The sequence below is a fragment of the Cryptomeria japonica genome, chromosome 4 (assembly GCF_030272615.1).
Source record: "Cryptomeria japonica chromosome 4, Sugi_1.0, whole genome shotgun sequence".
NCBI lineage: Eukaryota > Viridiplantae > Streptophyta > Pinopsida > Cupressales > Cupressaceae > Cryptomeria > Cryptomeria japonica.
In genome coordinates this window covers 491423306-491440845 of record NC_081408.1, presented here as the reverse complement: position 1 = coordinate 491440845, position 17540 = coordinate 491423306, and the positions used below count along the sequence as shown (strand labels likewise).

General features: G+C 35.5%; 1 protein-coding gene across 4 annotated transcripts in view; it reads right to left on the bottom strand.

The window, feature by feature from the left end:
- Positions 1-17540, bottom strand: part of LOC131060385 (xanthine dehydrogenase 1) — a 272861-nt gene that overhangs the window by 240539 nt on the left and 14782 nt on the right. For all 4 annotated transcript variants that reach the window (XM_057993589.2, XM_059219902.1, XM_057993588.2 and 1 more), the window contains 2 exons: positions 15079-15178; positions 14728-14836 (listed from right to left, as the gene is read on the bottom strand). In XM_057993589.2, coding sequence (XP_057849572.2) covers positions 14728-14836; positions 15079-15178 — 209 coding nt within the window. The remainder of the gene's footprint in view (positions 1-14727; positions 14837-15078; positions 15179-17540) is intronic.

Below are 17540 nucleotides of genomic sequence, written 5' to 3'. Positions count from 1 at the left end.
GTCATAAGCAACTATCATGGGTATTGCTCCCTTCCAAAAAAGCTACAGGATATGCTCACCTTCACCCAATTTATGGGTATTCCAGATGAAGCTGAAGATGCTATGAATTCATATCAGCTACAAATAAAAAGAGAAGAACCGATTGACTCATCCATAAATGAGGTTTGTAAAAATCTCTATGAGGAATTTGATGAACATGCTACAAGGGATGAAGTGGTACCTATGAATGTTGAAAACATGTCACAAAGGTATGGCAACCATTCTGATTTTTATAACAGCAGTCCTTCATATGAACACAATGATGATTCAAAGGTCATGGCACATGAGGAGGAAGTTGTAGGAGGGATTCCTACAGTTGGCACGCAATATATGAGTGTTAAACAAGAGGGATGCAAGGGGAAAAACAAGCCATAACAGCCCTGACTTTTATGACAGCAGTCTTGCTACTGAGCATAATCAAGATTTCGATGCTTTGGTGCATGAGGATGATGGTTGTGAGGGGTCATCTCATGCAAACACTCATTGTTTGGGTGTTACTGATGCTTTTGATATTGAAAATACATGTCATAATGAGTCTGATTTTTCAAATCAGACCTTAGAAGATGGGAACAAAACAGAAAATGTGCCTAATGGTGATGGTTCCGAGGAGAGTTTGACGGATGTGTGTGAGTCTATCTTGATAGGGGAGGTGTATGTTGAACTTGACAAATCAACAGCCTCTAGCATGTCATTCGAGCCACCCCACGAGGTTCATAACAAAAGTGATATAACTTCTCTTCCTCAAGCTATGGCAGCCTTTGGTCAAGAAGAGAATAATGATTTGCATTCTAGACTTGAAGGTACACATGGTGCAATCATGGGTTATGATAATGTGAATAATACAATCCATCATAAATCAGATTTTGTGCATTTTGGGACAGCTGATATAGAGCAATCTCAGAGGATGAATGAAGGATGGTTGGCAAGAGCCAAGCAAGCCAAGTTGATAGCTCATCAAGCCAAGGTTCAACTTCAGCACATTCATGATACTCGTCACCACATTGGTAAGGAGGAACACGAGCTATCTAATTCTGATTTTTCAGCTGATATTGGATATTTTTTACATGGTGGTGATGGAATTGATAATGAGGATCATAGTGGACCAGCCACTAATGAGTTATCCTTTATTGGCATAGAAGGTGTTCCCAATGCACCCTTCATTTTGTCACCTCTTTCATATGATAAGGCAGCGTTGTACTTATTGATTGGTGACTCAGTTTTCTTAGATTTGACAGTCGGCTATGAAGATCAGCATGTAAGGGACTTCATTTGTTACATGGCTCAACAAAACATTTCTTTAGCAACCTTTAATGAAGGCACATTAATTTGTGGAAATATAGGTAAAGTTACAACAACTGTTTGGAGGTCTTGGAAAAGTATTCAACATACTTTACTTGTTGGAAATTGGCTCATTGATGGATTCATATCAGCATTGATGGTTGGTAGTACTTGTGGCTTCAATTGGAGTGAAGTTCTTAGCTGGTTAGATGATGTTCAAGTTCACAGCAGCAGTATAATGAGTATTGACATGATGGATGGATATGACAGTACAAAGATTTGCGATCCTGGTATTGACATGTGTGGTGTATTTCTTCAGTGGATCCATGATGAGTTGTTTCACTTTGGGTATAAAAATGTTTATATCAGAGTAGCGTAGCGGTTGGGTGAAGCAACGTTTATCAGATTGATATGGGATCAAGTGAATTGGTTTTCAACGTGCAGGTGCAAATTGCTTGAGGGCAAGCAATCTTCGGGAAGGGAAGATTGTAATGTCCCCTTTTCTAGGTGACATGAGATGAGCAGGGGTTGACCTACCATTCGAGTTCTCGTAGGTCAATGACATGGTTAGGGGACTCATTCTGAGGGTCATGGAGCTTTGCAGGGGCTCTGTGAGCCGTTTTGGACCTTCAGATGACAGTTCCTACATTTTAGTGAGGTCTCCTATTTTTTAGGGAGAACTGGTAGTTGACTGAATGACCACCTAGGGGACCAGGGAGTAGAGCAGGATCCTTTTGAGCAGTTACAGGTGTTTGGAGAGAGGTTCCTACCTTTTAGGGCGATTCCCTACTTTTTAGGAGGTTGTGGCAGTTTCCATATTTGAGGTTCCACGGGACCATACCATGGTTTCAATTTCAGGAAGATTGGGTGTGTTTCCTAGTTTCTAAGAGCATCCCTAGATTTTAGGGATGGGACTGCCAGTTGGCCCATCTTGTCCGGCATCAGTCACAGACAAGTGACAAAGTCAGATTCATGTTTGGTTGGTTATTTTGGGCTATTCTTGGATCTATGGAAATATTTTAATATATTTAAATATTTCCTAAGTTAGCAATTAAATAAATTAAAATAAGGCTATGTATATAGCCATTTCGAAGTAATAAGGGGTTTTTGGCTTCATCTGGTTTGATATGCCTATGTTATAGCTCGTTGGAAAGGTCTTGAACTTTGCTACATGATTCTCACCTCCCGGAGTCTTTTTGGATGCTTGAAGCTATTTATTCGCAATAAAGTGATATTTTTCTATAGTTTGACGCCATAATTGGGAAAGTGTCACTTTAATTATAAAGTGCAAGCTTTATTATTCTTTAGGGTTCGACTTGCAAAGGGAAAGGAGTTATAAGGAGATGAAAACCTAATTGATAGCATCTTTGATCATTTTGAAACTTGCGAATTTGGGAATTGCTCTAGAAGAGTGATTTTGGTCTGGGACGCAAACCCCAGGTTTGAGCTTGCTGGGACGTAGCCCTTAGCAAGAGTTGACAGTGGATTTATACAGGATTGCACAGAGATTGTCAGAGGTAGAAGACACATCTTCTTGTCCTGAAGATTCAGCGTGCATATTGGGAGTTTCAACAGGGCGGCTGGTCTATTTCAGCTGGCACGTGATTTGCAGCAGCTTCCACGCCTCCTTTGCAACCACACCTTGTTTGTATGTTGGCTTGAAGGGTTGTATTCAGCTTATTTGGTCTTCCTTGTTCGTTGCCAGTAATATTCCTCCATCTGGCATCAATCCAAATTGAGAACAGCTCCAAATAAATGTATGGATTCTTGCTGAATACAAAACTAGGTTATTTGCCTAGCATGATTTGCAGTATTTTCAGATTGCTTAAGTGTTCTTACATATGAACACTGTTTACTGTTTTATTTCACAGTTGTTGCTATTTATCAATTACTTTACTTATAACATCAAAACCCAAAAAGAAACAATCCCTTTCTGCAACTTCTGTCTATTCTATAAGATCACCTGAAAATTACAAAAATATAGTATGTTTAATTAAGAATTTACAGCAGCAACAGCAAAAGGATCCATTTGGGATCTTTCATTTGTGTTTGATGTTTTCTAATTTTTGAAGTGTTGTGTGTGAGTTCCAGGTTGCTGATTTACAATGCGGTTGTAGGTGGTGTTTTGCTCATTAGTCTCTGCCTGGTCATTTGCTGATTCTGGGTATTTGCTCGTACTTTCCCTATGCTCTAGGTGATTATTCATGTAATTTTTCAATGCTTAATTTAAAGTCTTCATTTTAATATTGCAAATCGTACTTCTATCCTAGCTGTACCATGCTGGAGTTAACTTGGAATGCGTGCAAAATGTGTTTGGGAGAGTTTGTTGCAGTGTGTTGGTCTTAGCATGATTGCCTACCTCATAGCTTTCGTTTGCAATCAATTTTGAGTCAATCCGTTGAGTTTTAGTGGAGTTGTGAGCATTTTGTTGTGGTTTGAAGTCACTGATCTGAGTTTCCTGCTTGTTGTTATTGTATTTCAGATTCTGAATATTGTTAGTGTGGAGTGTGTTATTGGTGTGGTTGGTCTGTGTTGCTTATGGGAGTGCTCATATTATCATTTGCAGCGATGGACAGTGATGTTCTTCATCTAAAATCTTATGCTCTTAATTGTAAAGCTGATTAGTAGTACTAATAGCCACTTGTTTCTGGATTGTAACATCAGACCCACTGAATAAGTGGAAGAGGCTGGCTTGCTGCCTTTCTTGTTATTGTAGTACTGTCCTCCAGCTAAATAAGTGGTCGAGCAGATTGTAATTTCATTTTCAGTCCTCCCACTGGATAAGTGGTAGAGTAGATTTTGTAATTTGGCTGCTTACACCACCAAACTGTTGTGGAAATCTCTATTACCCGCTAGATAAGCGAAAGGGGTTGGCTTGCCGCCCAGCACTATAATTTTCATTGAAATTTCCAATTGATTATTAAGCTAGCGAGCCCCTTATCACCATATGCTCTCACCTTCCCACACTAGGGTCTCGGTGATCAGAAAGTGGAAGGGTTCTTTTCAGTAGTGTTTGATTATCATTTCCTAACCCTAACGGGTGTTTGTGTTGATTGTAATTGGGAAAAATCCAAAAAAGAATCAAGGGGTTTATTTCATAGGGCTCCTCTGAGCGCTTCTATTATGAAATAAGAATACAAAACAAACTCTGATGCCTCTTTGGTGCAACAGGAATCTCCTCTAATAGTCATTGAAAGAGCATGATGTGAGGAGTTGTATCTCTTCCATCATGTCCCTCAAACAATCTTACTTAATCATATTTCTAATTGGTCTTAACCTTGTTTACTAATAATGCCATTAACTAATCCATTCTTTGGTCGAACTGTTTGTTCTTTTCCTTGACATCGATGGTCTTACATATTAATGGAATGCCTTTGATCAATCAGTTTATCTTTTTCTTGGACTGCGATGCATTTATCTCTATCTAATTTATGCCTTTGGACCATATGATTTTCCTTGCTCGTTTTGTTTTAGAGATTGGACGGGGTTATTACAGTCTCCTAGGGGAATCATATTTGCTCCATGCCTCTGTCCACTTTTTCTACTATCATGGGCAATTGTCTCCTATATTTACTACCATGATTTTGTCTCTCAAAACCTTTACTTTCTTCATGAACCTCTACACTATTGTGGCTTTTCATCCTTGACATGGACTGTTTACCCACTGCCATGAATCAAGCTGACTGTCACATGTTTTGTTGTGCAATGCTTACATGATCAAGGCTTGATTTTCTTTCTCTTGAGTAGTCCTTATTGATTCTTCAAACATCCCACGGGCTATATCTTTGTCACGAAATCAATCTTTGCAGACTGGAAACATTTCAGAATCCCAAGAATATGTTTGTGAAGCCTCTGGTGAAATTGGCTTGTAACAATTGATGAACTTCACATACATAAAGATCCCTTAAGTGAATGCATGCTGCTATCTTGCAAAAATGGTTGAGCTTCAAAATGACAATCATTGTTTGAAGCATAAGTCTCGAGAAAATCATCACTCAGTTGGATTTGACTGAAATTGAGATTTGTCCTTTGACTACCATGAAGCAAGGCATCAGATCCAGCCTCTTGAGACAAAAGAGGAGACATAGGTGAATTCTAATAATTCATTCTTTCAGCCCACCCTACAAACTCGCCTGTAACAGGTCTCTGGACACAAGCAAGGTTGCCTATCTGTGTTAGCCCTAAATTTGTTCAATGATATTTGAAGACTTGCTATGACCATACTTCATATTGAGACTAATTCCCCTGAGTTCTATAGAGTACACACCCGTGTTTACTAAGTTTTTGGAGCAATTGGGATGCTTCCAAAGTACCAAGAGTTAGCCTTTTAATTGTTGCAATCTTCATTTCATGATTAATAGAATATGGATACCAAATACATTGCAAATTGTCTACTATATTCTAAAACCTCACTCTTTATCACATAGTAGTGACAAACTCCTTGAAATGTAACAGAGATCATTGCTGTCCAAAAATCCCTTCTTCATTCTCGTGCTATAAAACATTAAGACTCCCAACTGTGCATTCAACATACCCCTTTCTTCATGATATTTTAATTTGAAAACCCCAAAAAATCTCGACAAAGTATGTACATATTTCACTAGTTTGCCAGGCAAAGATCTTTTAATAATGATAGGAAGTGCAAAAGTTGTAAGTCGAAGAAATTTGGAATACCTCCCTTCTTCCACATGCATGAAGACATATGGGCGGAGACAACATTCTTTTAAGACCCTTTCAACCCTCCCCACAATCCTGAAGCTCAATTGCTTCTTAAAAGTTTTGGCCACCATTAAAGCTTCTTTTCCTTGCAGGTCGGATCTCAAAAAAACCTAGGGTATCCCCTTGCATGGAAAGCAAAAACTTTTTGTTAAAGAATTTAGCTCACAGAGGATAGCCTTCTCATTAAATCTGACTCCAAATGAGTTACTATAGCAAAAAGAGTTTGTTAAAACAAAAACCTCTTCCCTCCAAATCTGCTCCAAAAAACTCAACATGTTCCTTGCAAATTGACTAAGTTTAAACTCAAAACCCCAAGGAAAAAGATGCAACATGGGTGATTGATTCAGGTGAGTAAGAGAACATGAAAAACTTGTTAATGACCATTGAAGAAAACATATAACCATGCAAGCTATTATATAACTAGACAAAATATGCATTTTATACAAACAATCCCAAAAAAGATAACATGAACCTCCAAGGGTTGCATGTGGAAACCACTACCTACCCATTTTTGTCTATGCCTCGAATTGTAACAAATTACAAGAAGGCACTTCCGCCTACAAATTAGGTGGCATTTTTTGCGAATTTTGTGAACAGAAGCACAAATTTTCATATTTGTGGTCCTTTATTTAATGCTTAAATCTTTTTCTTTTTTTAGAGTTAATGGGCCCCAATATTGATCGGTAGCAGATATAAAGTCGTCCTCATCATTTCATTTGATGGGATGTCTATATATTTATACGTCCTTTGCTTAAATTATAGAGGTAATTCAACTCTCACTCTATCTCCTAATACTACTCGTATTGTTCGATATCTAATTTTACCTTATTTGTCAACCATTAAAACATCTATTATCACTATCGAAGATGCAAATATCGTCTAAAAATTGGCCAAATCACAATTTATCGCAAGGCAAATGCCTGGCCGATTTAATCGGGGAAAAAATCACAGGTTTTCAGCACCATAAATTGGGATTTTTTCTGATAAAATTACGCGTTTGCAAACCGCCCCAAAACCCTTTAAGTAAAAACAAAAAATAATATAAAGTGGGCAGCAAAAAAAAGGGCAATTATTCTCCTCCATATTGCACGACTATTCCTAACGCCCGACGCCTGATGCGCAATGTTTGGTTCTTTTTTGGCCAACGCCCAACGCCCAACGCCCGATTGTGCTCCCTCGCTCGACGCCATTCACCATTTTTCTCAGGTTGTTTAAAACCTACAAAAATTTTTTGCATATATGTAAATAATAAAACAGTTTTAAATTAAAACTTTAAGAGATATATATGTTATTTAAATTTATATATGAAAATAATGAAATATATAACAGTATAAATTAAAACTGTTATAAATATGAAAATATTTTAATAACAGTATAAATCAAAACTGTTATAAATTATGTATATATTTCAATTTAATAACAGTAATCAATGTGTTTACTGTTATATATTGATTAACGGTAATTTATATACATAGTTTATAACAGTTTTAATTTTCATATTTCATTATTGATTACTAAATTTATAATGTATTTATTTAGTGCTCTTATATATAAACTGTTTGGTCTCTTTTGCTAGGTTTCTTTCAATTTTTTATAAAAGACAATGGCTTCTGCAACTAGAGGTGGTGGTAGAAAGGGGATCCTATGTGGAAACATGGCACACCAGGTTATAGTGGCAAGAGAGGTTATTTGTAACCATTGCACGAAAACTATGACCGATGGCATACACAAACTCAAATATCACCTTGCAAAGATCACGGGACAAAATATTACGATATGTGAAAATTGTCCTAAAGAGGTTCAGGGGGAGACAAAAGCAAGGCTTTCAGAATTTGAGCAAAAGAAGGCAGAAAAAAAGAAGACAGCAGAGGCAATGGCAGCCCCAATGAGAGATATCAGTTCTACAGGGTCGGAACATATTGGAGTGGGCAACAATACATCTAGTTTTTTCATTCCTCATAACACTCCTGGTGCACAACCTAGATTTTTAGGTACTTCATGGAATAAGGAAGTGCATCAGCAGACAAAGGCGCCATAGGCTAGATTTTGGTATTACAACAATATTCCTTTCAGTATTGTTGGTAGTCCATATTGGAAGCAACTGGTTAGTGGATTGACCATCTCAGATAAGGGGTTCAAGTCCCTAAGTCGTTATGAGTTGAGTGGGCCATTATTGCAGAATGAGGTCCAAACCACACATCAGCTAGTGGAACAACAAAGGAGGATTTGGGAAAGGAATGGCTGCACCATTTTATCTTATGGGTGGACAGATAGCAGGAATAGGGCACTCATCAACTTTCTAGTTGCTTCCGGGGGCAAGTGGTATTTTTAAAATCAATTGATGCCTCAAATGAAGTGAAGAATGCAGAAACCTTGTGCAACATGTTGGATGAGGTGATGACCAAAGTGGGAGTGCAAAATATTGTCCAGGTTGTGACCAATAATGCAACTGCATATGTGGCAGCTGGTAAACTTCTACAGGTTAGGCATCCGACATTATTTTGGAACCCTTGTGCTACTCATTGCCTTGATTTGCTCCTTGAGGACATAAGGAAACTAAGTTGGGTGAAGAATGTGGTTGAAGATGGAAGGAAAATCACAAAGTACATCTACAACCACACATGGGTTTTGGAGCTTATGAGACAACACACTGATGGTAAGGATCTTGTGCGTTCAGGAGTCACACGTTTTGCCACTAATTTCCTCAGCTTACAGAGTATATTACATGCATTACCCAACCTGAAGAGGATGTTTGTGAGTGAAAGATGGTTGGCGAATCCTTATTGTAGGAAGCCTAAAGCAGAGAATGTCGTGAAGGCCATTTTTTATGATAGATTTGCCAAAGTCGTGGAGGAGATCATCAATGTAAGTGTTCAAAGTTGAAACTTCAATTGATGATTTATTTTTTAATTTTCTAATATTACACTTCGCTGATTTTTGTTAAATTTTTCATGTCTAGTTGTCAGAACCATTGGTGAGGGTTCTACGGATGGTGGATGGGGATAAAAAACCCATAGGGTATCCATATGAGGCCATGGATAAGACCAAAAAGGCTATTCAACACTTGTATGGGTCAGACAGGACCAAATATGAACCCATATGATGCATAATTGACCGAAGGTGGAACCGACAACTCCACCAACATATCCATGCTGCTGCCTACTATTTGAACCCCAAGTTCTTTTTCTCCCGTACTTTCAAAATAGATGTTGAAGTTCAAATTGGCCTCGACACATGTATCCAGAGGTTGGTTCTTGATGAAAATATTCAAGACCTCATTGTTGATGAGTTGCAGAGGTACAAGAAGGAAGATAGGCCATTGTTTTCTTCACCTATTTGTGTTCATAAGAGAGACACCCTGCTGCCAAGTAAAAAAAAATCTGCTTTTAAATTTATTTTACCATTTATTTCAATCTTTAAGTTTATAAAAATCTTTACCAAGTTATAAATGCTAATTGTATCCTTGCAGATCTGTGGTGGGAAGATTATGGTGCCACAACACCTAATCTTAAAAGGCTTGCAATCCGCATAATATCTCAGCCTTGTAGTGCTTCTGGTTGTGAGCGCAATTGGAGTGTCTTTGAGGCCATTTCTACAAAAAAGCGCAATAGGTTGACTCAAAAGCGCTTGAATGACCTTGTATATGTGCAGCACAACCTTCAATTGCATGAAAAGAGGGTACAAGGGAAAAATTCATATGACAGACTTGACATAGATGAGATTGATCCATATACAACAGATTGGATTGTTGAACCTAATGGTGCTACTGGTGATGTTGATGTGGATCCATTTTTCACTGACAATCGCTTAGATGAGATGGAGAGGGAGGCAGCTGAATGGGCGGCAAAAGTGGCAAAATGTGAGGAAGCTGGAGATGAGTTTGCTGATCTAGAAGAAGCAGATTCCTTGCCTGTTGAGGATATTGCAGCAGCAGCATCTGCTACAACACCATCTACTTCAGCACCCACTCAACGACAATAGAGTTTTTTGAGCTTTAGACATAGACGCAATCTATGATTTCTAGTTTTCATTGATATGAAAGCTTGAACTTAATATGTATTCAGACTACAGAGATTGTATTTGTTTTGTGGTCTAGACTATACGATATGTATTTGACTCAAATGTATTTAGAACTTGAACTTGTTTTTTGGTATATTACTATATGGTATGTATTTGACTCAAACTATGATTTATACATAATGGAAACCGGTAATATGTGTAAATGTTATTCAATTTTCAATTTAAGATGCAAGTTATATTCAAAGTTATCTTTTCTTTCAAATATGTGTTATTTCTTAATATGATAAATCTGATTATTGTCTGGTATGTTGCAGATGGAGAAAGAACATTTTCGATGATCTTCCTTCATTTCACTGATTGATATATATATGAAAACATAGGCAATCAAGCAATACCTTGACCGGTCATGTCTATTAGACATGACCAATCAAGATATTACTTGATCGTGCCTCTTCAAACTGATAATCGGTGTGTATGCATTTAATCATTGAACCCGATACTTAATCTGTGGGTAAGTATTTACCATCAAACCCGATACCAATCGGTGTGTGAGCATTTGACATTAAGACCGACACCAATCGGTGTGTTTAGCATTAACAATACGCACGATGCCAATTGGTGTGTTAGACCCGATACCAATCGGTGTCCTATGCACTATGTTTAGTAACTGATGTTAATCAGTGTTAGTTAAGAACCCGATTGTTAATGCAAGATTATATATATGAATCAAAGGATACGATTATAGTTAGATAGTGTATCATGTTCATAATATATAATAGTTGAATCATGATCATAATCTAATGTGTATATATAAGATAACTAGAGTCTTATCATAGTTTATCAATGAGATAGATGATTGAATGAGAGACTTCATTTATCTCTCATTCAATCATTTATCTTACCGAGGCTATCATGTATTAACAATATGTTATTGTGGTCTATAAATTTAGTGTATATGTGTGTTTTCTTAGAATATTTTAAGAAATTATATGTTTTCAAATGTTCGATAATACACAGTGAGGCATCCCCAAGGTTTTCTGCTCATGTCTCCATACTAGGGATGTCTCGAGGATGGGGACAGCTCAGTGACATTTCCCCAAGTCTAACACTGTAACAATACATGCTTTGAGTAATTCATTGGGGTTTCAATGAAAGTATACTGATTAACTATTCACAAGAATGCGTCCAACATTTGATAACATGAATATTATTGCGTTTTAAGGATTCTATAATGTATATGTCAATATTATGAATGATTCTCTAATGTATATATATTTTTACATTGATGTCCCCAAAAATGGCCTCAATAAATCTAGTCCCCAAACATGTACCCTCATCCCCATGTCCTTGCCTCCTGAAAACTTGGTGGAACATAGTTATATCGTTATCTAGATGGACTAAGAACATACCATTAGGATATGCTATGGTAACTACACCCTCAATAGTGACAAAATTCTTTTTGGTACCCATTTTAAGTAGACTCCTAGTTTTTTTTGCCATGATTTAAAAAGAAGGGATAGTTATTAACTATGACATTATTAGTTATTAACTATTGAATTTAAAGTAAGGATGGTGATAACTATCACTAGTCATAGTTATTAACTATAACATTGATTTCTAAAAGAGAGGAATCATTTAATTATTTTTAAATAAAATAAAGCAGTTACTTCTTTCTTTTTATTTTTTTATTAATTGAAAAATGAATTGAATAGCTTTTTTTGTCAACTATTACTAGTCAATAATATTCAGTGAATATAATTGAATTCTTTTTTGTCAGCCAAATTTCTGACAGTGAACACTCAATAATGATCATTATTGATCATATCAGCAATAATCTCTTATGTCAATCTTTTTTTGACAGCATTCCAATATTGGAGGCAAAAATGCAATTCAGGCATTTACTTTTTGTTTTGAAATTACCAAAAAATACATTATAATTCCCCTCCTATTTTTTTTTTTCAAGCTTCTCTAGTAGTCATTATTCCTTGCGAAGTAGAAAAGACTGCAATCCCCATTCCACCTAAAACTTTATGGATCTCTTGAGAATTAGAATAGATTCTTAGACGAGGTTTGCTAATATGCTTTGAAGCAGTTATATATCTCTTTTGCGTCCTTCCCCTACATTTGAAGTTAAAACAAAAAAAGATTTGTTACCTTCTCGATGTTCCCTAACATCCTCTATAAAACATTCTCGTAGAAGAATCTTTGTGATGTTCTCAGCAATATAGTAATTGCTACTCAAACTGTTTCTTTTTTTTACCATGTCAACATTTCTTATATAAGTCATTGGATTAGCAATAGTATTGTTACCCGTGATGACCTAATTCTTTAGAAATTACAAGCTCAATATAAAGGCATGTTTATCTTTTTTTAGGAATATGCCTGACACTACTAGATAATTTATCAGTATTTATAATACTTCAAAAGCCAATGAGCTTATTTTGGTGAAATTCAATTCTCTAATTCCTTAGTAACTGAACCAAAAACTCAAGTTCCTCTTGGATTTCCTTTCTGATCAATGACAATTGCTGCATTGTCATCAGATTGTATTATCATTCCATCGCTACATTTAAATTATTTACGTGTACATATTAACTACGGTTCTAACTACTTCTGATTCTTCCATAGGCATATTAGGTGTTGCTTCTTTAATTATAGCGATGATAATATCGTTGATATTAGCGGTGTTACAATTACCTGCTCCTGGCACTTGAATACACATTAATTTTTGGGCTCCACTGTTATTCGCTACATTCAGGTTTGGGACTGAATCATTTTTCCTCCAAAAGAATAGTTACCTCGGCACAAATAAAGTATTTCTTACCAATTAAATAATCTTTTTCTGCCAGAAATATCTCTATGTTTATTGACGGGGATAATTAATTAGTTATTTTAAGTTGTCTTAAACTATTATTATAAAGGCAACTTATATTAAATAGGCTAAGAGTCTTCATCAACACTCACCCCAAGGAAGAGGACATTACGTCCTGATAGACGGTGACCTCGATGAACTTCCAATAGGGAAGTGTAGTCTACAATGTACAATGATTTAGTAACCAGATGGTCCTGATGAGTGTAAATCTCTAACCAAAGCATGTACCTATCCTAGATGAATAGATGTCTATCCTAGATGGATAGAAGAATGCTTGCCCCATATGCACAAATGTCTGCCCATGTGGATGGATGCCTATCCCACATGGATAGATTCCTAATTATATAGATAAATGAGCACAAAACAACCAAGCGTAAAAACTATAAACCAAAAAAAAAATTAGTGGTAAATTTAAGTACAATAGATTGGTTGTTACACTTTGCATAGAATATGATCAATAAAGCTAAGGTGCGCATGAATGTAGTTGCATTGCACCTGGAGTAGTTAATTGTCCCGAGGGTATGAGTGTTTAGGAATTTATATGAGACGTTGGTGCACAAAGTTCCTTTTTCAGTGTTCCATTTATCTTTCAGTCTACATCTAGATATCCAAAATCCAATAAGAAGCATAGATTCCCAGCTAGAGACTATTGTCACAACAAAGAAAAATCACATCCAAACATGCAAAAAAGAAAGTTAGCAATGACCTATGAGGAGCAGGTATTCTTATAAGGAGTAAGAACAACCAATTTTCCAAACCAAACAAACAATCATGATGATGTTTGGTGCTAAGGAAACACAAAAGAAACCCACGAGCACTCCCAAGAGTGCTATTAAACTAGAAATGTATCACCCATGTCTGTAAATTTGGAGGGTACAAGTTTCTAGAAGACTTGAAAACAGCCAAATAACTTAACATATTTATCCATAAAGGATAAATACTTATTTACATTGCATGTTTTAAAACTTGAAAGAATAGTTGAACTTATACCTATGAAAACTTGGAAAAAAATAAAGTGTAAGCTTGTGTCAAAAATCATAGTTAAAATTTGGCAAAGGTTTCAATCGTACTTCACATAGAGCAGGTTATTGGTTGGTGAGGTGAGATCTGGAAATGAGATAATCTGCATAGTGGACACCTCATGGAAAGGTTACCCTAGGTTCAGTACTGAATCCAAGCCATCTCAGTTGTGTTCCCATCTCGAAGGACATGAACTTCTGGTAAAGCAAGCACCAAGCTAGACCCATAAATTGTACTAAAGCTTTGTAAACTCTAGATCAAAGGAAAAACTAATTACCCATTTGTTCTGATTCTACAATAATCTCCAATTCAGTAGGTAAATCTAATGATGGTGCAATTATTTATCAATATTTTCTAGCTAAGCAAATGAGCATTTAGTCAATTGCAACCAATGTCAATGGGAACCGTGTTTAGGCCTTGATAATACAAGGTCCTAAGAGGTACAGTCAGTCTTTTAAAGCATACAATTTCAACATGCACCAAATATTCTCTACTGTAGAGAAAATCGATTGAAATGAAATAACAGGGAAAAATAGTTACAGTCAATCAAAAGTAATTTTATTGTATGCAAATTTCCTAAAATTATTTATAAATTGAAACATGTCTTATATTCCAAAAGGAAAATTACAATGAGATGATTACTAGGCAACACATTTTTTCCTCAAATATATTTCTATTCATATTTCAAGAAAGCATGCAATCCACATCAAAAATAACCAAGACAATGTTCCACATGTTAATGGTCAAAAATACATGTGGAACAAGATTTTCCCTGGTACCTGCACTGGATGCAAACCAAGTTGTCGATTTCCAATGCCCTCCACTGTGATAACATGCATACCCTCCACAGAATACAATGGAGCCAAGCATGCATTGACTGCCCGATGGCTGCCTCAATTTTATTAGCATCCTCAGGATGTTAGTATCTTCATAAATAGCAATATTATTCATGTTTTCTTTGATTTAAAATTTATTAATACAAATGAAGTTCTTTGTTATAATAAGTCAAAAAAAAATAATCCCATGGAAGTTTATTTGCATTCTTACTCAAAACTATATTCGTTATTAAATTTTAGGCCTCCATTAGAATGAATTCTAACATTTGACCATTGTTAAAATAAAGAACTTACATGGATTTTCTCTTAAGGGGATCATAGTGAGAAACCATAACAGTACATGCCCCACAACCACCTTCTCCGCACCCAAGTTTTGTTCCTGTCAGACCCAACCCTGCACTCATAAAGAAATGTCAAAACTAGTGTCCCACTTAATCAGTCTATAATATGAAGAAGCTATGTACATTGAATCAAGTATATATCCTTTCGTACTCTGCTCTTCCATTCAAGAATATAATGTTCATAACTAAGCTAATATCCAAGAATTTCTAGCTTACAAGAATTAAAACAACTTCAGTACCTTCATGTCCACCAATAATCAACTATAGAAATGATATTATAGATAACTTCTAGTCTGGATTCTATTTCATCCAGTTGTATATGAATTATGAATAGCTATGATCTCATATCACCTTTCTTTTATAGGTAAGTCTCAACATGCAATGAGGCAACCAAACAATTGGAAAATAAGAATTGCAAGATTGACAACGAAAAGGATGAGATTTTCACCTATGACAAGTTAAAAGACATGGATGATAAGAGAGGTTACAATAACAAGAAGGATATTTTCAATGATAAATTGTAGAACAAAGTCAGTGCATAGTGAGTTGTATAATTGAGTGATGCTGTAATGTCCCCATTTCAGACTTGCAATAATTTAGTCCTGAGACATCAATTTCAAATTAAAATGAGAATGGTAATATATTAATAAACATAACTTTATTAAAACTGAACACATTTCATTAAAATATTGAATTTAGAAAAGAGTAGAACTTATCTTGGCACTCTCTCTGATTTACCCAAACAAAATTCTTCAGCATGTTGTTGACTCCTCTTAAAAATTTGTTAACCCTTTGGTAATATTGATTGCTCAAATCACAAACAAAGATTCCCAAATTCCTTGTAAAAGCTTAAGTGGTGTTGAAATTAAAAACACAATCAATATCTCCAAATATTAAAAGTGGGCCCCATTCCCCATAGTGGAGCTGCTGAATTTTTGTTGAAGTCTTTTTCCTTAAATTCTGATATCTCTGTCAGCACAAAGGCCCCCACATGGTATTTCTTCCTGTATAATAAGATATGGTGTCCTCCCTAACTGGTGACTTTGTTCCTTATGCAACCGATAGTATGCCCAAGGGAGCGATCCCAAAATGGATTTTCCATAAGAGACAAACTTCCACGATCACATATAACTTCTTCCTTGAATGGTCGCACCTCTTCGAGATCAAGGAGACATGTCTCCTTTCAACGTCTTTCTACATAACAATCGGTTTGTTCATAACTGCCGGTGCTTGTAATGACTCGCGTAATTTGTTGTTTTAATGCTTATCGATTTAATTGATATTCATAATCATACTGACTTCATCGAATTGTTAGTATTAGGAATTAATCCTATGTCCTACAGTGATCTCATGATTCCATTAAGGAATCTTGTTAGATTGAATCGTTAATAAATAATTCTAACGCATTCTTGTCAACCACGTTCATGCATTTGCAGACATAGATACTTCCCTTACGATGGTTGTGATCAATATTGTCATCGGTATCATTAACGCCTACAGTATCAATGTTGCTTAATCACTCCAAACGGTAGGATTGCCTTAGTGCTTCGATTTCTAGTGGTCATCTTAAATAATTACGACTAATTGACTAGTCAACTTCATTCTAAATCACCCTTGGATGATACCAATATTAGTTGATGCTTTGATCGATGCTTAGTATTAGTATTCTGATCACTGTTGAATTCTCTTTGTAATATTGTATATCGGTTCTATTAATGGCATTGTATTAATACGATATTATTCCAAATAATACTTATAATGTATTTTGACAATTCATGTTTATATTTTATATTTATTAAATAACACGTTATATGGTAAGTGTAATATATTCAATATATCTATTTTATGTTTTAATAGTATTTTATGGTAAAACTTCTTTAATAGTTAATATAATATTAATAATTGAAATATGAACGTTACATTAAAATAAAATAATAAATAATAATCATAACAAATAATAAACATTAATAATCATATATTAGAGGAAAATCGTGAAGTCTCATAAATGAGATGATTTTCCAATATCATTAAATGTTAATTAATAAATGTTTTAATTATCGTATTTATTTAATCCAATGTCCAAAGAGGGGTTATGACAGATGCATTTTAAATTTTAATTGGTCCTACAAATCAATTTGGTCTAAAGGAGTTAAGAAGTTGTTGCCTTCATTATCATCATAAATACCGGAAACAGTTTTCATATTTTTTAAAAGATAAAAATATTTGTGATGTAGATTGAGAAAAATATATTAAAAAATCCTTACACTCAAGAGATGAAAAGCCATAAATCCTGAAATAGTATCTCTTTTACAGTCAACAATCTTCATTTATTGAATATTATGGCCAATGAAAATAGTGATTGTGGTAGAGAAAAAAGGAACCTCCCTCTTGTTGCATGAAATATGCTTGTAACCT